The 20,972-nt window shown below is 50.2% G+C and overlaps 2 protein-coding genes across 13 annotated transcripts in view; both read right to left on the minus strand.

Annotated features, from left to right (window-relative positions):
- ESYT3 (extended synaptotagmin 3) overlaps nt 1-7,682 on the minus strand; it is a 56,815-nt gene extending 49,133 nt beyond the window's left edge. For all 9 annotated transcript variants that reach the window (XR_014245146.1, XM_082393794.1, XM_082393793.1 and 6 more), the window contains exon 1: nt 861-7,682. Coding sequence is in view for 8 of the 9 variants with exons in the window: in XM_082393794.1 (XP_082249920.1) it covers nt 861-1,187 (327 nt within the window). In the remaining variant the exon portion in view is untranslated. The remainder of the gene's footprint in view (nt 1-860) is intronic.
- Nucleotides 7,683-16,276: 8,594 nt separating this feature from the next.
- The window catches only part of MRAS (muscle RAS oncogene homolog), a 60,544-nt gene continuing 55,848 nt past the window's right edge, over nt 16,277-20,972 (minus strand). For all 4 annotated transcript variants that reach the window (XM_082393709.1, XM_082393707.1, XM_082393706.1 and 1 more), the window contains one exon: nt 16,277-19,590. In XM_082393709.1, coding sequence (XP_082249835.1) covers nt 19,491-19,590 — 100 coding nt within the window. In that variant the 3' untranslated portion in view covers nt 16,277-19,490. The remainder of the gene's footprint in view (nt 19,591-20,972) is intronic.

Genomic DNA, 20,972 nt, shown 5'->3' on the forward strand with positions numbered 1-20,972 from the left:
GAAGGGGGTTTGCTGCAGACCAAGTCTTAGACTGAATGCCCCTCTTGCAGTTGTTTCCCAAACTCACCTGATCATAAGACTCACTGAAGTTCCTTAGTCCCACCTGGGGGTTGTGAGGTGAGGCCTAAAACTTGCTTTTATTAAGTGGGCCAGGCGATTCTCAGGACCCAGAAGCCTTTGAGAAGCCATAGTCCAGGCCATTCCACACCAGGAGATGGTTTTGTAGCTGTAGAGTGTGAGTGTGTGTGTGGGTGTGTCTCGGTGCGTCTGAACATCTCTACCAGGCGAGGGAGCGGGAGAAGCCCGTGAGCCAGCGCGGCGGCCGCCGGCCTCTCCTCTTCCCCCTGGCAGCCCCATCCCGGCACTCCCATCTCTAGCCCCTCCCTCTGACCGGGCCTCTACCAAAGGCAACCAGTCTGCAGTTTCTGTCACAGCTGTATTTGTCAGTGCTGTGCCCTGCGTTTCTTCTTTCAATCAACAGGCGGGTGGAAGAAGTGTCTTCTGCTTCCCTCACGAGTTAACTTTACAGAGTCCCAGACGCCCTTGTTTTTCTCCTGGGTGTGGCCCACCCGTGATTTTTCTCCCAGGCTCTGGGCCCTCAGGTGAAACCCAGGTTCCCGCTGCCAGCACAGCCGGACCAGAAGTGGCAATGAGGCCGAGGGGCGCCGCGGCGAGGGACATGGCCACCGCCCCCAGGGTCTGTGCGCCGCGATCCGCGGGGGACCAGGTGTGCGGGTCTCCAGGCTCCCTCCCTCCCTCGGGTCTGCGCGCCCCAGCTCCCCGGAAGACCGCAGGTTCCTTCCGAACCTTCAAGGGCATCCGCCCCACCTCCGACCCCCGCCCGGCTCGGCCCGGCTCACCCAGGCGGGCAGGTGCTGGCCCCGCAGCTCGCGGCTGATGAACTGGCGTTCGTTGTTTAGGAATTCGAAGGCGGCCGCCAGGCGCCCGAGCTTCCCGCGGCGGTTCCTGCGCCACCACATCCACCCCAGGGCGCCGAGCAGCAGCCAGGTGAAGCTGATCCCCAGGTAGCCAGCTAGATAGACGGGCGTCAGGTAGAACAGCAGGCGCGCCGCGAAGGTGTAGAGCTCGGGCAGCAGCTGGCTGGACAGGCACGGCTCGGGGCCCGGCGCGCACTCGGTCCCCCGGGCACCAGGGGCGCCGGGGGCGCAGGGCTCCTCCGCTGGCATCTCTTCGTCTCCGTCCGCCCTTTCCGAGAGCTTCACCTGAGGTCAGGTCCGCGAGCCGCGACGCCCAGGCACATCTGTCCTCCAAGGGGGAGGACCGGACCGCCGCGCCGCGCCGCACCTGCCCTGACTGACTCGCCCGCGCAGTTTCCGCGCCCCGAACTCCGAGTTCTAAACTGGGAATGCGCTGCGCCGCCGCGGCGCTCCCCTCCTCGCCCAGCCTGCAGGTCCGGATGTCTCCGCCCCCGGGGGCGGGCCCAGGCGGAAGGGGGCGGGGTCAGGCTGCTCAGCTGGCGCCGCGGAGGTGTAAAAAGAAACCTGGTGTTCAGACAGCCTTCAGACCCAATGTCCCGCGCAGGCGTCCGAAGAGGTTGCAGCTGCCACACCCAGGTCCTACCCCAGGCAGTTGATGACTCACAGAGGCATGTGGACAAATGGCTTGTCACGGATAAACATCACCTAAAACCTGTTTCCTACACCCAGTCTGCAATATGCAGACGAGTGCAGTTGGCTCTTACCTGGGCATTCGAGGGCCTCTCAGCCCAGGGTGGGCCCGGCCCTGTGTCTGAGCTCCCTGGGTGGACCTTAGAGCCCTGTATCGCTGCCCCCTCCTCTTGCACCTATAAAGCTTAGGCCTAGCACCCCGCCCCACCTGGTCGAGCTCAGGGTCCTTCCTCTGCCCCACAGCACTCTCTACCCTGCACTCCCACCCTCTGTGCTGGGTGTCAGTTTGGATCATCATTCTCTGCATCAATCAGATCGGGAGTTTCCCGGGCCGGGCCAGTCCTCCTCATTTGGGGCGCCCAGTACGGCAAGCGATGGTGACTAACAAGAGAAATAATGAGCAAGCCCTGGGGTGCTTGGCGGCCAGTTGTGAAGCCCAAGGTTTCTACCTAATCCTTTCTGAATGATCAGAGCAGGTGAAAGTCTTGTGGATGACATACATTTTAGGCGGCTCACCTGAGTGGGCACATCGATTACTGGAATGTGATTTTGGAGTTGACAAATGATTTGGAATTATTCTACACTCTTTCAGTAGTTTTATTGAAGGACCAGACCCAATGGACAGCAAGCACAATGTAACTGAATTCTCTTTTCCTCTGTCCTTCAGGTATCTCTCTGTCTGGCTTTTTCCTTCCTCTTTCCTGGATAAAATTACTGGCTGTGATGAGTTTTTTCAGCAACACGTGTGTTCCTAGTGGTCAGAATAGCTGGACCCTCCTCTGTTGTTCTTGGTGTTCCAGGACTGGCCAAAACAGAAGCTGAAACCTCCCAGCTTAACATCCTGTTACACTACATTTCCCAGCATAACCTAGGAAGTCAATGTAGTAAATGCATCTCACTCAAGTTCCTTTCTGGAGAGTTCCTTTTTGAATGTACCTAATCCTATTAAAGGCTCTGAGAAGTCCTGCAGATAAAAAGCTATTATAGTTGATTTAACCCACTGTTTCCCAAATTATTTGACCACAGAACTCCGATCTCAAAACACTGCTCTAGTGGTTGACCCAGGTCAGCTTGAGCTAAAGGAATGAGAATGTATGATGGGGAATCTAGGGAAGGCCCCTGGAACCTGAGGCAGGGATGCAGCTGACTCCCATGATGGATGGACCCTGAAGTTAACTGGCTGGACGCGGCTCAGCATCCCTGCTGCTCTCCTCGCTGACCTGCCTCCTTTGCCTTTGGCTGAAGTGGAGAACACAGCACCTTCCTCACAGCTTCCAGGGTCACAGAGCTTCACAGAGAGACTGCTTGACCCTTATCCTTCCCAATTCCAAATGCCTTGGAGAGAGGACCCAACTGTATTACCCCCTTCCCTCGTAACACACACCAGGTCTACACCACAGCCCCCTCCTGGGTTAGTGTGTTTGGGGAGGATTACCAGAGAAGGAAGGTTGTTGATTTGGGAGCTGGTGTCCAGAATGAGAACTGGAACACCCGGTGGGACGTGGCTACCCCAGCCGCACTGCCTTCTCTGCTCCTTGAACACACCAAGCTCATTTATGCCTCAAGGCTTGTGTACTTGCTGTTCCCTCTAACCGGAATGATCCCCACATAAATTTCCTCTAAGGTACATTAGGGAAGTGGGATTATGGTTGATTTTCTTTTCTCTCTTTTCTAAATTTATTTATAATATCATTACGTTACTCTCATAAATTAAATATATAAGAACATTGAGAATATGGCATCTAAAACTCGATATCCCACCTGAGGTCAAATCTGTGCCTAGAACATTGAAGCCATTATTTTCCTTAACCTGGACATGCTACTTTAGTTACTACAGCCAGCAAAAGACATTTTATGTTCTGTTTGATCATAGCAAAACCTGGGGGAAATGATGCCTTCCAGACCCTTTGCCTGAACCCATTTGAGAATTCATCATATTATACCACTTTTCCAGAGAACGCTAGCTTATTTGTTCAGTATATTTACTGACTGCTATTGTGGGTTGAATTGTGTGCCCCCCGCAAAAAAAATATGTTGAAGTCCTAACCCCTGGTACCTGTGAATGGGATCTTATTTGGAAATAGAGTCTCGGTAGATGTAATCAAGTTAAGATGCGATCATTCTGGCTTAGGGTGGGTCCTACATCCAACGACTGGTGTCCTGATAAAGAGAGAGATTTGGCAACAGAGACACAGAGGAGATATACAAAGGGAGGAAGGCCATGTGAAGAAAGAAGCAGAAACTGGAGTGATGCAGTACAAAACCAAGGGCCAAAGATTGCTGGCAACCACCAGTGCTAGGAAGAGACAAGGAAGGATTCTTCCCGAGAGCCTTCGGAGAGAGCTTGGTCATGCCAACACCTTGATTTCGGACTGCTAGTCTCCAGGACAGTGAAAGAATAAATTTCTGTTGTTTTAAGCCACCCAGTTTGCGGTACTTTGATATGGCAGCCCTTGGAAACTAATACAGCCACTGACTAAGAGCCAGGCACTGTTCTAGCCACAGGAGATTCAGTGTAAACAGAATGGACAAGATCCCTGCTCTCACAGAGCTGCCATTCTAGTGGGGAACACAGACAACAAACAAGCGAATAAAGAACAGAAAATAGCAGGTAAGGGAAAATGCTGTGAGGAAAGGCAGCCAGTTGTATGAGAGAGAGTGACCGGCAAGGGGCAGAGGGCTGTTTTAACCCAAGTAATTTGGAAAGGGCTCTCTGAGGAGGTGCCATTTGAGTTGAGACCCAACTTTTAAAAAAGATAAAAAGTCTACATACAACTTCATCTTTTTAAAAAAAATTTATCTGTTTATTTATTTTTGGTTGCATTGGGTCTTCACTGCTGCGCGCGGGCTTTCTCTAGTTGTGGTGAGTGGGGGCTACTCTTCGTTGCAGTGCGTGGGCTTCTCATGGTGGTGGCTTCTCTTGTTGCAGAGCACAGGCTCTAGGTGCGCGGGCTTCACTAGTTGTGGCACGTGGGCTCAGTAGTTGCGGCTCACGGGGCTCTAGAGCGCAGGCTCAGTAGTTGTGGCACACGGGCTTAGTTGCTCCACCACATGTGGGATCTTCCCAGACCAGGGCTTGAACCTGTGTCCCCTGCATTGGCAGGTGGGTTCTTAACCACTGCACCACCAGGGAAGCCCATACAACTTCATCTTTAAAAGAAATAATATCTAGTAAAAGCATCTCTTTTGGAACAGAAAGATAAAGAGCCTCTGCTCTGTAGATGTCATTAGTTTAACTGTTATATTTGCACGTAGGGCTGGAGTAATTTTGTCTACCCTCTCCATCAGCCTGAGAATTCCATGAGGGCAGCGGCTGTGTCCGATAGATCTTATGTCCTCAGTGCCCAGCCAGAGTCTGACACAAAGAGAGAGGCAAGAGCACAGTCTGTAATTCGTTTGCCTGAGTTTAATCTAGACTGGAGGACTTTCTGACTGCAGGGAAGGTCCTTCACTTCTCTGCAGGGCAGTTTCTTAATCTGTAAAATGGAGATCATAGTAATACTTAAATCATGGGCTGGTGATGAGGATTAAGTAAGACCCAATATGTTTAAAGCTGTGTATCCGGATAGGAAAGTTGTCAAGAAAGACTTTAGTTTTGTCTGTATTGTTTGACTTATTATAGGAAGAATGTTTTTGTGTATTATCTGTATAATTTTTTTTCTTTTTTTTTTTTTTGGGCCGAGCTACACGCGGAATTTGGGATCTTAGTTCCGCAACCAGGGATTGAACCTGTGCCCCCTGCAGTGGAAGCACGGAGTCTTAACCACTGGACCGCCAGGGAAGTCCATGTATAATTAAGAAAAATTTTATTGTGATAAAATACACATGATATTTAATGTCTTAGCCATTCTGAGTGCGCAGTTCAGTGGTATTAAGTACATTCACATCATTATGCAACTATCACACCATCCATTTCCATAACTTTTTCATCATCCCAAACTGAAACTCTGTGCCCATTAAACAATAACTCCCTGTTCTCCCCTACCTCCTGCCTCTGGCACCCACCATTTTATTTTTTGTCTCTATGAACTTGACTGTTCTTCATACCTCATATAAGTGGAATATTTATCTTTTTATGACCGACTTATTTCCCTTAACACAATGTCTTCAAGGTTCATTCATGTTGTATCATGTGTCAGAATTTCCTTCCTTTTTAAGGCTGAATAACATTCCACTGTATGTATATACCACATTTTGTTTATCCACTCCTCCATTGATAGACACTTGGGTTGTTTCCACCTTTTGCTTTTTATGAATAATGCTGGTATGAACTTTGGTGTACAAATATCTGTTTGAGGCCCTGATTTCAATTCTTTGGGGTACATACCCAGAAGTGGAATTGCTGAATCATGTGGTATTTCCATGTTTAATTTTTTTAGGAAACACCATAATGTTTCTCATTTGTTTGTCAAATTTAGTTTATTCACGTTCAGCAAATTATAAAAGTAATTCATGCTTGCTTTAACAAATAATACAAAGGTATATAAAGAAGTTTAAAATCATGCACTCCATGTGGGATCAATGCTTCTGTTTGGTTTATATCTTTCCTCACTTCTCTTCCTCTATTTGTACAAAGACATATAAGCAGAGTTAGTTTTGACTGTGGTTCTTTTTTTTCTTTCTTTCCTCCAAAATGGGGATAATAAAAAAAGCTCTCCAGTATCACTCCCACAAAATCTCTATGAGGTCTGTATTAAATATGGAAATTATTTTATAGTTGGTTATAAAACAAAGAGATCAAAATAACATCCATATGCTCATTAAAGTGGTAGCAGTAGGTGGGGGAGGAAACAACCACTAGAATTGTTGGAGCCAGACAAGGCCAAAAAAAAAAAATCAGAAAAAAATCGGAAAAAAAAGTCAGAACCCAAAATAGTTTTCCAGGTAGCTCATCATTCAGAGTATGTTACTCTGCAGATGGTAAATGCATTTTAAATGAGGCCAGCAGAAAACAAAGTTCTCAGGTTTTTTTCTGCAAAAGTAAAAGTAGACATGAGATCTGCCACTCAAATTATGAAATGAAAAATGCCAGGAAATGTGAGAATAGGACTTACTTTTAGCAAAAGAAGTATGGTACAGTGACCACTGCAGTGAGGCTTTCTTGATCTCTTATTTGAATTCACCAGCATCCAGCCTATTGTGTGGATGGCCTCTTCCCATCTCCAGGAAGAGTGTCCAAGACCCCCAGCCCCTTATTCTATTCACACTTGTCTCCCACTTCTACTTCCCACTAACAGCACCTGACTGAAATAAATCCATGAATGTTGTCACGTGCGGAATAAGTTTTTTTGATTACAAAAAAGTTTTATCTTTCCAGAAGCATATATACATATTTTAGAATTATTAGATCTGCCTTAAGTGTGTTGGTAATGTTTCTTTAGGCCCTACTATTATGAAGGAAACCTGCAACTATCATTCCTCAATTGAAAAGAGTAGGCTGCTGGTATATGTTAGTTGTTTATACCTGTTGTGGTAGATAATCATTTAATATCTGTCAATAATTCAAATTCTGACTATACTTATAATCCATTAGTGGATTTTTTTAGTGTGGAAACATGATCTGAAAGTTTTGATATTAGTATTTTTATTTGATTTTTGCCCAATATCCTTTCCTTTATCTTGTAACCTGTGAAAAATTGATTTCCTCTCATTTTCCAAAAACAGGCCTAGATCCTCCAATCTGGTGTTTAATTCTACCTTCGTCTTTGGCTCTTTCATTCACTCATTCAGTAAGTATTCACTGAGGGTCTTCTAAGTGTCAGACATTGCATAGAACACAGAAGATAAAGCAATGAATAAAACAGACAAAACTCTTGCCTTGGGAAGCTTATGTTCTAATTTTATTCTTCTGGCTTGACTGGCTAGCTAATATATATTTTTTACTAACGTACTCCACTCTACTCTTCAGGGACCTGATATAATTTTGAGCTTCTTCTTCCTGTGACTAGAAGCAGGCAAAAGCACTCCCCTGACCTCAGACAGCAGTCCTAGTTTTCAGCAGAGAATCTCTATCTAGCATCTTGTCCCACACAGTGTTGTCAGAAACCAATTATTCTGTTTCACACAGGGTTTGTGTTTCTTTGATCTGGGATCTGTTGTCAGTTACAGTCTTGTTACTCACCTAGAGATTGCTCCTCATGTTCCTGCCTGGGTGACACCTATGATAGAGGATCGTGTCCCACAGAGGCCAGGGACTTGGGGTCTCCCAAGGTGGTGGGTGTTTAGACCCAGAGAGTTTCATCTAACAGTTCCTAAGAGGGTCCTCCAGCCTGGACCTGTGTGAACCATTTGCCAAATGTACGGTGAACTTGCTACACTCCAGACCCAGGGTCCCCAGGGTGTACGTTAAGCTGCATACAAGCAGGCCTTCTAGAGGGCAGGAAGTCTCAGAGGGCAGGGTGAGAGCTGGGGCAGGCGGTAGAGGGGTCTGACTTTTGATACCCTAGGACTCCTACCGGGAGCTGAGCCGGCGGCCTTCCGGTACAAACCCCGTGAGGCTGGAAAGAGATCCATCCGCTCTGCGATGGTGCCACCTGGTGGACAAGGGGGACACTGGCCCGGCTTCCCTGGCGTACTCAGAGCAGACCAGGGGAACCTCAGATGCGGATAACACATACCCACTTAGTAGCAGTGCTGCTACTACTACGAAAATAATGCTGGTAGTGCCAAGAACAGCAGCTATGAAGTATCGAGAACATTCTCTGTATATGCCAGACACAGCATTCTAAGCTCTTTGAATGCATTGACTCATTTAATCCTCACGACAATAGCGGTAAATACTCATATGAGCCTGTCTTTCAGATGATGGAACCCAGGCCCAGAGAGCTGCAATAACTTGCCGAGGCCACGTCGTTAGTGAGGCAGTGATCAGATTCTCTGATCCCAGTTTGGAGTTCTCATGGAGGACACACTTGAGGTCCTGGCTTTGCCACTCAGGCCTGTGAGAACTGGAGAGAGTTAACATCGCTGCAGCTCAGGTTCCTCTCCTGAGGGGAGCTGCGTGTCCTCCTCTTGCGGACGCAGTGAGGGGTGGTGTGCTGAAAGCGCTCAGCTCTGCAGCCCGGGGGCACCATTCACACAAATGCCAGGGCAGTGGTGCCTCACGCTGGGTAGCCCCGGCCCTGCCCGGCACAGAGCAAGCCTTCAACAAGTGGCCTTTCAGCTCTTTGCCTGACAGAAAGTGGCATCTCTGTCAATAAATCCCATCTCCTTCCCCAAACTTTGATGCTATTTACACCCACCCCACCTCTCCCCCGCGCCCCAGCGAAAATGTGTGTCACTTCTGAAGAACTTCCTTGCAGAGGTGAATGACAAGGGAGAGGGATTGACCCCGTTTCAGCTTCAGACAGAGGAAATCTGGCCCTTATTGGACCCAGGAACCAGCAGTGGCCAGAGAGCCTGGCCAGGTGACACCCCCTCCCTCGCCCAGGGGTAGAGCATCCCTCACCCCCCCCCAGTGCAGGACAAAGGGCCTGTCCTTCCCCTGGCTCCTGCCCAGACTTGCTCTCTAGGTTGGGGGCCACTGGTGACCTTGGCTGAGCCGACTGAGTGGGCTGTAGGAGGGGTGTGGTCAGAGAAAACACGGATCTCATTGGCCCTGGAGGCCCGAGTGAAGGGAGGGTTTGTGGAACGACTGAGGCTAGGAGGCCCTGAGGCTGGGCTGGGAGAGGAGATGGCAGTCAGACTGAGCGTGTCTTGGCTCTGTCCCCTTTCCTTAGGAAACCTGTTGTGGCAGAGGTCTTGAACTTGGCACAGGGGAAAGTCCTGCATGAGAGGGTGCACAGGGAGCTTCGGAGCGGCCTCACTCCCTCCCAGCTCACTGCTCTGTGAAGGAAATTCCCTCCGGAACTCTGGGGTCAACAAAAAGATTACCTTTCAGACACAGGCTTTTTGTTGGGACAACTGGCTTAACACAAAGCTGAAACCTATTTTACATGTAACCCCAGCATACATTTCCAATGAAGTAAAGTTTAAGTTAATAATAGCTAACGATGACAGAGCACCTACTATGTGCCAGTTATCGATTCTAGAGCTTTCCATGAATTAGCTCATTTGATCTTCACTACAATGGTATGAGGTATGGGTGATTCCATTTTATTATTTAATGGATAGGAAGTCATCTGGAAAAAAGGTGTAAATATAAAGGTATTAGAAGAAAATAATATTTGGATGAAAAAGGACCCTGTTAGTCTTACACCAAAGGCAAAAAACCATAAAGGAGAAAATGACAGTTTTAAACATTTAAAATTAAAAATATCTATAGCGTAAAAACAAATCATAAATAAAATTAAAAGATTAATTAGATGATAGGAAAATTTCTGCAACAAATATGACATAGAAGGGGTCAATAATACATAAAAACTAATAAATAAGAAAAATGAAATTTCCAGTAGAAAATCGAAGAGATGGCATAAATAGGCAATTTATAAGGAATAAAAATTGACAGGCTTTAAAATGTCCAGTCTTACTGGTGGTCAAAGAAATGAAAATAAAATAGAGACCAGATGCCATTTTCTTCACGTTTCCATTAAGCAAAGATTTCAAAAAAGATAACATCCAGGGATGGTGAAAATAAAGGAAATGTACATTTCTTATGCTGGTTCACACATTTTCTCTTTAATAGCTGGGTAATACTCCATTATATGGGTACAGCATTATTTATTTAATCATTCCCAATTATTGTTCACTTAGATCATTTCCAATTTTTTTGTCCTATGAATGCAAAGATCATCTTTGTTCAACATTCATTGCAACTTTGATGATTTCTTTAGGAAAGAATTCCAGGAGTGGAATTTTTAGGGTAGGGGGTTTTAAACCTCTTGATGCTGGATGCCAAATTGCTTCCCATGCAGGTAGACTATGTTTTGCTTGACAAGGCGAGCTGGGTAAAAGCAGAACTCAGAGTAGCCCTGGACCAGGAGAGGAGAGGACAACAGGCAGAGTGATTGGAATCTGGAAGCTGCCCTTCAGGTGAAGAGCTTCGGGGCGGGGGAGGGAGGCAGACCGGGGAGAGGTGGGAGGGCAGGAGCTGAGGCCAGAGGATGGGAGTGTAGGACAGAGCCTTCTAGGCTGGCCCTCCAAGGGAGGACGGCTGATTCCCAGCCCTGGACCTGCCCCATGAGTGAGGCAGTGGGGCCCCATGGGACGGGTTGGCATGGATTCTAGCACCTCACTCACTGGGGCCATCACCCAGCTCCTCCGAGTCTCAAGGGAGGTGACCCAGGCAAAGTACAATGACTGCTAGCTGGTCAATAAGTGGTGGCTGTAGTTACTCGTAGGCACTCCAAAGGCGTTTACTGATTTGATTCTGGGATCTTGGCTAACATTTAAATAAGGGATTCTATGTGCCAGCCATTATTCTGAAAAGTGTATGTATCTAATTCAAACGTAAAAATTTGACAAATGAGGAAATCGAGGCATAGAGCGGTCAGGCACCTTGCCTAAGTCCTCGGCCTGTAGCATAGCTGGGCTAGACCTGGGCAGCTGTGCTCTGGGCACCACCTCACGCAGCTCTGCGCACCCATAATGCCAACCGCAGAGAAGGAACAAAAGTCTGGACTCTTGGGGGGCTGGTGGGTGGAGGGGGGGGAGTTGTTCTGGTGCCCTGCATCAAGGGCTCCTCCAGGCTGCCTTCAAGTAGGGCTGAGGAGGGGTCCCAGGGGACCCCTGGCTGCAGGCTGCTCCCACGGGCTGGAGGCCACAGGTCCCAGACTACACTTGAGGCCCCTGGGGTTTCACCCACTCTGCTAAGTGCTGGCTGGCTGGCTGGCTGGCCTTGCTCAGAAAAACTAGGCTGGAAAAAGGCAGCAGATGGGCTAGGTGGTGCCCCTGGGAGGAGGCCCATTGCAGAAGCTCTGGAAAATGACAGTGCTCTAGGTTCAAAATGCCTCTGCTGAGTCACTCGGGGGAAGCTGATCTGCATTCAGCTCACTTGGAAGAAGGCGGGGATGTGGGAGATGCAGTGAAAGATTTGCCTCAAACAGGTTAAAATTAAAAAAGGGTGGGGTGGCTGGTGGGACCCGCTCAGCCTCAGCGGGGCAGGGGTGGTGGTAGACGGAGCACAGTCTTGGGAGGCAGACAGATCTGCGTGCAAGGCCAGGCCCTGTCAGCCCTGGCTGTCCCTGGACCACGGTTTCCCTTTCTGTGAAACAAGTGCTCTACCACCTATCTCACGGGGTGAGATAACATGCACAAGTAACTTGGCGCCTGGCTTACCGTAAGCTCCACGAAACGTTCGCTGGTAGCTAGCGTGTGCGGTCCAAGTACCCTGTGCGGACCAAGTAACACGGATTAGCGAATTCAGGGTTCTCAGCACCACTTCCCGGGGACTTGGGAGAAGCTCAGATGCTCGGGCCCTATCGCAGACCTGCTGAATCAGAAAATCCTGTGTCTTACCCAGCCTCCCAGGTGACTCTGACGGTTGCTAACGTTTGAGAACGGCCACCTAATTGATAATTATTAGTATTGTTGTTATAGAACAAGGTGAAAATTTTCATTCTTACTAATAGGGGGAACCAACTGTCCCGGTTTGCCCGGGTCTGTCCTGGGTTGAGCACTGCAAGTCTCACATCCCAGGAAACTCCTCTGTCACAAGCAAACGGGAACCTTGGTCCCCCACCCCAGTTGGAACCACACTGTACCTTAGGAAGGGGTTATGGGATTGTGGAGAAAGAAAGCGAACCAGGCGAGGGGGGAGATAACCTGAGGGGTGAGTGTTCAGCTGACTAGGGAGGCCGCTGCTGGGGGAAGCGTGGGTGGGAGGGGGTCTGGTGAGGTCTGGGTTGAAGGCCAGCTGAGAGGCCCTGACAGCAGACCGGCCATCCCTGGCACCCCAGGTCCTCCGCGAAGCTCAGGGATGGCTACTGAGAGTGGGCTTCCTTTGTGGAAACTGAGGCAGAGGCTGAACTTCAGAGCGGGGAGCCTGTGGGACGGAGTCAGAGGCAGAAGCCTCTGCGGGACCCTGACCCTCAGGAACTATCTGAGTCTGCAGCTGCCCTGGGGCTGCCATAGGCCGGGGACTGGGGGCGAAGGAGGGAAGTAGGAACCTAGCTGACTTAGGTTTGAAGGCATGGATATCTGCTGATATCTGTAATAACTATTAATCCATTTAATAAACATTCAGCATTAACATTGTAGCACCAGGCCCTCCCCTGGACTTGGGGACACACACATCATTGTAGATTGGACCAGACCAGTCAACAAGTTAAGCCAGGCTCCCAGAGGCTTGTAGTCAAGTGTTCATTTACAAAGGGCTGGGCTCCTCCACGCAGTTGTTTCTTTTATTAACCAGTTTTCACTGAGAAGGCATAGGATTCAAGGGACCATCATACAATGTAACCCAGCTGGTTGTCTCAGCCCTGGCCATACAGCCGAATCCCCTGGGGAGCTCTGACCCAAGCCAACTGCACCAGATCCTCTGGGGGTGTGGCCTGGGCAGCGAGATTCCTTCCAAAACTCCCGAAGTGATGCTAACACAAACACACAGCCCTTTGCAAACCACTGGTTACAAATTTGAGATGATGGCATCGGACATCAAGTGCCTTTGCTACACGCCTCGCATCCCTCCTCTGCACCTGGCTCCCAGCCCCACTCCCGCCCGGGGTGGCTGGCTAAGTGCTCCCAGGCCATCACTGCATCCTGAATGTCCTCTCCCCTTTGCCAGTTCTGGCCCAGGGTGTTGGGGCCTGAGCGGCAGGTGGTGGTAACCCCGGTGGGAGGAGGTGGGAGAATCGTGTGTGGGTCACACACTTAGTCACGTGGGGGACGGGGAGAAGGGCTGAGGCCGTCCCTCCCTCGGGATGTTGCGGGAGCAATGCAGGGACGTGTGAAGGATGCTGTCAGAGCTGCTTAGGAGATGGACCTTTGCTCATTTCATTTCCTCTCCCCACTCTCAGTGGCCTTGAAACTACCAGAAGGGCCCGCAGACAGAAAAAGAGGTTCAAGGGGCCGGTTCATTTTCTCACTGGGTAACACGGTGGTACGGTGGGAATCTGATAAAAACGATTGTCTCCCCAGAAGAATGCACGTGTACATACAATTTTGCATATGATTTTGAGGAGGGGTCGAGAGGGGGTCAGCCACCCCACCTGTCACCTCACGGAGCCAAGGTTAATAACCTCTGTACTAGCGTCCCTGGGCTCCAGACCTTAAGGGACCCTTGTTAATCAGACACAGGCACGAGAAGGGAAGGATCTGGGCAACTTTGCCCAGAGAGCCGGCTGCTGTCTTGCAGATGAGAACAAAGCAAGCCGCCGTTTACCTCCACGTGGCAGGAATTCTCACTTTTACCTACAGGCATTAATTCAGTGGTTCTCAAACTTTAGGGAGCACCAGAATCGCTGGTGAGCTTGTCAAAGCACACAGGGCTGAGCCTCACTTCAGAATTTCTGACTCAGTAGGTCTGAGATGGGTCCGGATAATTTGCATTTCTAACAAGTTCCCAGGTGATGCTGAAGCTGCCGGTCTGGGGACCCAACTTTGAGAAGCACCTGCCCGATTATTTTATCACCCCAGGTGCGGGTCCCATGACTGAGTAGGAAGCTGGTTTGAGTCAGAGTTTGTGGTTTCCCACATCATCGCCAGGATGTACGTTCTACTGAAAGCATCCATCAGTTCTGGGCTGGTAGGAACTCTAGTTTTCTTTTCTTATGTTTAAAATTTCACATTAGCATGATAATGCGCTATTTGGCACGGTGGTGGGGCTCTGCAAAGTGAAAGTCTTGGGGGATGAGAATATCCGTAGCTGGCAAAGAACACCCACCTTTAGCGAGAGCTCCAAGAACACAGAGCCTTTATGTGTTCTCAGCTCGGATTCGGAGCTCTGTGCATTGAATGTGGTTGTCCGTATTTTCAGAAAAATGCTAGAGCGTTTGAGAAGCAAACTGGGATCCAATCTGCCTTTGTGCAAACACTTCCCATAATTAAGGAAACCACTTGCTGGCTGTGGGGATACTTCTGAGTTCGCTGCCTGGCCAGGCAGAATCTTGCGGCTGTTCCAGGGAGGGGAGCAAACTCTAACTGCTGAGTTGAAAGCAGATGAGGCTGCCCCTGGGTGAACGTGGTTGAACTGGGTCTTGAGGCACAGTGAGTCTGATCTCGGGCGGCCTCGGCCTGCAGTGGCTTGAAGCGGGATTTCAGTTCCCCGGCCAGAGACTGAAGTCAGGCAGCAGCAGTGAGAGAGCTGAATCCTAGCCACTAGACCACCAGAGGCAGAAATGAATTTCCACAAAGAGATGGAAAGTAGTGACACAAATAAAGTGTTTATTAGGAGTAAAAAGAGTCCGTGTGAATAGACTCACACGGGCGGGCTCAGAGGGAGAGTCGTGCCCTCGTGGTAGTTTGAATCACTTGTACGGGGCATTTCTTCCAGGTTTCCTCTGGCCAATCATCTTGCTTTGCCTGGCTCTGAGTCCATATTTGGTTTATCTCAGAGTCCTCCCCTGTGTGCGCATCGCTTAGCCAAGATGGATTCTAGCGAAGAGTGCTGTGGGTAGGGTGACACCACCTACTATGGGGTGGCGCCCCCTCCCTGCTTGGCGCCTGAGGAGCCTTTCTGCGCATGTGTAGTTGTAGTCGGGCGGTCTCCTTGACCTCAGAATGAGGGATACGTGGTCTCTTTTTCTTTTATCTGGGCAGGGCTCAGCTCCTCCTCCCTCCTGCTATTGTCTGCATCTTGGAGTATCTGTCCACAGGGGACCAACCCCAGCTGCTCAGCCTGGGGCCCATCTATCTCCTGCCTCAGGTCCAGGCTAGATTTCATTCCAATGCCGGGTTGATGTCGTAGGGCAGTGATACTCAGATTTTACTGCACATGTGAATTACCTGGGCATCTTGCTAAAATGCAGGTTTTGATGGAGTAGGTCAGGATGGGACTAAAGGCGACAGGACTAAAGGAGATCTATCAGAAGACCCTTTGCTCTGCTCACCACCACCCAGCACCCAGCCCAATGCCTGGCACGTGGTGGTGCCCAGGAAATCTGCATGGGAGGGGTGAATGGTCAGGCAGCCACACCACACCTCCCTACTCTAGTCTGCAGTCCGGCCTTCTCTGCCCCCAGCACAGAGGGTGTGAGAAGCACCCCTAGCCTCCAAGTTTACATGCTTCAGCTGTCATCACCCAAAGAAGTACCAAGAGAGGGCTTTGGTCCTCTATTCCCTGGGAAAAAGACCCAAAGAGGCTCAGCTTGGTCAACTACCCATCAGTTTCAATCAAAAGAGAAATGTAATCACATTATACGAAAGACTGTGATCTTGCAGATGAGGGCAGGGGGCGGTTTTCATGAAAAGCAACATCAGACGATCCAATCGGTGTCCTTTACAAACAGCATCATTTCTAGGATCTGTACCACGAATGCCCACACTGAGCTTTAGCCCTCATCTACTTAGGAAGCGCACACCATTGTCCCATTCACAGGCAGGGCAGCTGAAGATTAAAGCAGGTAACTTGCTCAAAGGCACATAAATGTCAGAGGCAGAGCCCATATCCAGGGCTGCTGGACATCAGGAGATTGGCAGGACGGGGACAACCCTCGTAGTCACCAGCTGTCTTCTCCGCAAGAGGGCAGTGTTCTGGGCCAGACACTGACAACATTTAATGTTCTCAGCGAAACGTCAGGAATATTTGAGTAAGAGGAAATCAGACGGACAAGTGTTCCTCTTCTTTTCTTTATTAATGAGTTGGGATACACAAAGACTTAATAAAAGTTACATAAAAGGCTCAAGCATCATTGAGATCTTCAGGCATCACTCTCATTTCACGACAATGGCCACCTGTGTAGACAATAGCTAACACTGTGTAACACAAGCTGGGCGCTCACGGGCGCTCAGTAATTCAAGTATCTTTCATTCTAAGTAAACCCGACATGGACTTTCTAATCCAATGGGCTGCGAATGGAGGGAAACTGTCTCTGGCTCTGGATTTTCTGTAACACGTCCGAGGGGCCTTTGGGTTAGAGCTGCCACATGTTAGTGGGTCACTCTTCCTAGGAACGTGAAGCAGGCCACACCAGGCTGACAGACATTCTCCACAAGAAGATGGGGGGCAAAGTCCTAACAGAAGCCTTCCAAGTGTCCCCTGTGAGGGAAAGTCAGTGGCCATCACCCCAGGTTGGGGGTGGACAGGATGGCTAGGATTACTTGCTGGGGAGAAAAAGAGTCCTCTAAGTGGGGGAGGGGCGGAAGAATGTTAGAAGGAAATCTGAGAGCACACAGTGGCAAAGGCATGGGGTGAGAGGATTTCAGGAAGGGTGTGCTCCAGGGGGCATGAAGGGAGCACTATTCAGATGGAAAACCAGTGGGAACACCAGAATGCCACCAAAGACACAAATCCCATTGGGCTCCACAGTCAGGAAGTAGCACGGCCAACTGGTTTTCCAGGCTGACCCCGCCAGGTGACCATGTACCGGGGATGCCCTCGGGTATGTGCCACTCAGGCCTATCCAGAAGCCGCCACTGCCACAAGCATCCACAGTTCTCTAAAACGCAAAGAACCGCCTTTTAAAAGTGTTATTTACCCACCTCACCTATGGGGAAAATGAGGTCATGGGAGATGAAGGCTGACCATTAGCTCAACAGGGAGGCTGCAGAAGGCCATCCCTTGCCCAGTTTCTCCCTCCGGCATTGTGGGCTGAGGGCAGGAGAGATGTCCTGGAAGATGGGGCCGGGGGTGGGGCAGATGCGCTGCCCTGTTGGGTGGAGGGCCTAGAAGCAGCTGGAATCCCTTTGTCTGGTTACATTCACAGCTAAGGGCTTCGTTCTAAGTCCACTGATCTGTTTCCAACAAGCCTCCCCGTCCAGTGCCGTCAGGGAGCTGCAGGCTCCACAGTGGGCAGCGGTGCTGGTGGTGGTCCGTGCCCGGGACCTTCCTGAAGCGGACGCTGCCCCGTGTGCAGGGCTTCTGTCCTGCTCCTCCACCCCCTCCATCACCGCATCTCCATCCTTCCTCCTTCCCGCTGTCTTGCCTCTTCCTCATCTCGTTTGCAGCTGCCACCCAGCTGCACCCGGGCTGCTAGGGTGTGGCTCAGAGGAGCGTATCGGTTGGAAAGAGCCTTGTCCTGTTAGTGTTTAGAAGGCCCATTAACATTACAGGATCTTGGGAAGCTCTGAAGTGCCTGATCTGGAATATTCTTTGTTATCCTTCCTTTCAGGGTCAGAAAAAAAGGGCCATTTAGACAATGAAGTTTGATTTTCCAACAAACAGAAGTCCCATCTGTTGTTTCCGGCATCAGAATCACTCTTTGGCTGCGCTCCCCTTCCACCACGTTGCTGGTGATCTTGCTGAGTTACGAACTCAGCACATTTTCAAAACTAGGGAAGAATCCAGGTGTCTCGATGTCCAGCTGAGTGCTCACTTTCCCCGGGTTTCTTTCTCCAAATGCTGGCCAGGCCGCTCACTAGGGATATTCTAGTTTGCTTGGTGGCCTGATTTGTAACAGATGGAAACTAAGGTCACTAGCCGGCCGCCTCATCTTTTGACTTTCTCTCCAGGGTGCACTGTCCATCCACCCCGCCCCGGTCTGGCTCACGCCAGCAGCACCTGAGAGGCAGGTGGGCGTCGTCAGGAAGCTAGGGGGCTGGCCCCTTGTAGAAACAGGTGTATGGGAGCCATGTCGTCACCCCAACCTTTCTTTCTCCTCCACTTATATAGTGTAGTTAAGATCCAAGAGGTTAATAAAAGTTCCTGCCAGAAAGGCAGGCTGTAATACTAAGTTTGCAAATGCTTCTAGGGGTTTTGCTCATTTATTGGGCTTAAGAAGTGAGTCAGTTGACTCAAAGGGAAAATGGCTTCAGGTCTTGGTGCTGTTTTAGTAAGAACAGTACTGGATCATTTTTGGTTCAGATTTAGCACGAACTAGAGTTTTCTAGATGGTGTCCGTGTTAGCTGACTTCGACGCAGAGACCGTACACGCCTGTTCAGTGTGTTTGTATCAGAGGCACCAGAGAGCACAGGTGATGGGAGAAAGCCCTCTCCCATGGCTGCGAAGAACACAGAACTTAACCCACACCACCTGAAAAATACACGAACACTTTTGTGACTCCAGTAAACTTACTTAAAATTTATATATTTCCAGGGTAATGAGAAGCCCTTTTAAAACTGACGTGCCCGCCTCTCCCCTCAGCAAAACAAAATTTTGTTTCCTAATATCTGCATATCCTCAAACCACAGTAAAACCTTCTGGGTACACACATCTCTCTTCTCTCCAGTTTATAGTAGGCCACGAGTAGGTTCTGTTTCTCCCGAGGCCTCCAGCCACGGTCCCCGTGAACTTCTGGTCTCTCGGTCACTCTGCTTTCATGTTGAGCTGCGTTTTGGCACGGCTGGGAAAATTCAGTTAAAAAACAACCATATTCCAGACATGTTATAGAAGAGGTCTGCTGAAGACTTGAAACTTCACCAGGCAGTGGGCACAGACCCCTTTAATAAAATAATAATCCCTAAAATAATTTAAAAATCTACAAAAGACACCCAAGCTCAGACACTGTGGACCGGGGGTGGGGTGGGGGGGGCCTGATCATGGCTTGTTTTTGTACGTGGAGAAACACTTCCACATCAAACCCACACTATGTAGTTCAAAGAAACAACACAGCCACCAAGAGCGGGGAGGGACCGGGCTGCATCAACACAGGGACTCGGATGCTGCTTTGTTTACTGCCGCCTCTCGGTTGCTGCTGAGACACAGGGCAGCCCGTGCCCTTCCAGCAAAGCCAGACTCCACCTCCTCCCGCCCATCCTCCCTCTCTCCCTTCCTGTGTCAAGTCCTCGGGCCAAGGGTCATGGTTAGAATGGTCTTCAGTGCGGTTAGGCAGCGGAGGGGTCCCAAGGGCTGGCCAGTTCCTGGTCACTGTGCCCAGGGCCTCGGGCCATCACAATATCACGCACTGCAGTTTGTGGGTGCCAGTGGCCCGGTCTCCCCGCCATTTGGTTTTCTTCTTCTTCTTCTGGCTTTTTTCCGGAATCTGTTGCCTTTTGAGACAAGGAAGGGCAGAATAACAACGTTAGAAAGGCCTTTGCTTCTCCCTGCCTTCTCCTCCCTTGCCCCTGGGTCTGCGGCTGGGAGGCCAGTTCTGGCTGTGGAGGGGGAGGGGGAGGGGGGGGCCGCTGTCCTGGACGCTGGAGGAAGAGAGGCTGGCCCGGACCGTGTCTCTAAGGCGAGGAAGTGGGAAGGGAGAGAGGGCAGAGCAAAACCTGTCATGCTACTGGTGAGACTTCCTGATACCCATGCAGTGGCTACGTTTATTTCAATCACAAGCTATGTTATATGTTATACAGGGTTGGCGTCTATGTCTGTGTTTCATATTTTAAATAAAATGACAGGTCAACTGAGCACAAAAGCTTTTTACGTGTTTCCTGTTCATTTTTCCTACGTCTAAAACCTGCCCTTGGAACTCGAGGTCCATAACCAAGACACCACCCACTCCTGGTGTGGTAGCATCTCCTAACTCCAGGCAAAGGCCCACGAGAAAATTGCTTCCCGAGTGCAGGACTGCCAGCTAAAGCATAAGGTGAAGGCTGCAAACCACAGTCCACGCTGGGGAATAATGAGAAAAGGAGGTTGTTGGGTGTGAGTGTGTGCACGCACTGCGGGGGCTGAGAGGCGGCAGGTTGGGAAGTGCACGGCGATTCCGTGACTAAGCAACAGCCCTACAGGTCAGCATAAGACAACATACCAAATGCATGCTGTCTGAGAACCACTGGCTAGGCCACTCTGTACGTTGAAGACTTTGGCAACAGGAAAGGTGGGGGGACAGTGAGACCAGCCAGGACACTGTCTCCGTCATCTAAGCACGGGATGATTAAGGTTTGGACCTGACTATGCAAAGGAATCCACAAGAGACTATACAGCCTGGGGTTTCTGACACTCCTTGGAGACCGACAGTGGGTAGGGGCTGGAAAGGAGACACATGCACAAAGCCTCTGTGATTGCAGCCTGGGGATCAGAATGCTGGTTGTTCCGGTGAAATGTCAAGGGGTGCTCGGACATCAGGGAAGAGGAGAATGGCCTACTTTTTACCGCGTTGGCAGCTTTGGTGTTGGGAGAACACCGGGGGCGGGATGGAGGCGCTGCCCTCGGGGAGCCTGAGCTGCAGGATGGAGGGCAGGCCAGGGAGGCGGCTGAGCTGGCACCTCGCGCAGGAAAGCACTTTGTTTAGCTTGTGGCTTCACCCATTGGGAGTCGGGGAGAGCAAAGGTAGGTGGGAAGGACAGAGATGGGCAGAAGTGTAAGAAATCCAAAACCAGGCCCAGAACCGTCCAGCCTGGGCCTCAGACACGGCGCCGTGCTCCTCCAGCCTTCCCGGTGTCCGTCTGGCCACAGAGGCCCTGCTTCCAGGCAGGTGAGCCTCACT

This window comes from Balaenoptera borealis (assembly GCF_965194805.1).
Source record: "Balaenoptera borealis genome assembly, chromosome: 5".
Lineage (NCBI taxonomy): Eukaryota > Metazoa > Chordata > Mammalia > Artiodactyla > Balaenopteridae > Balaenoptera > Balaenoptera borealis.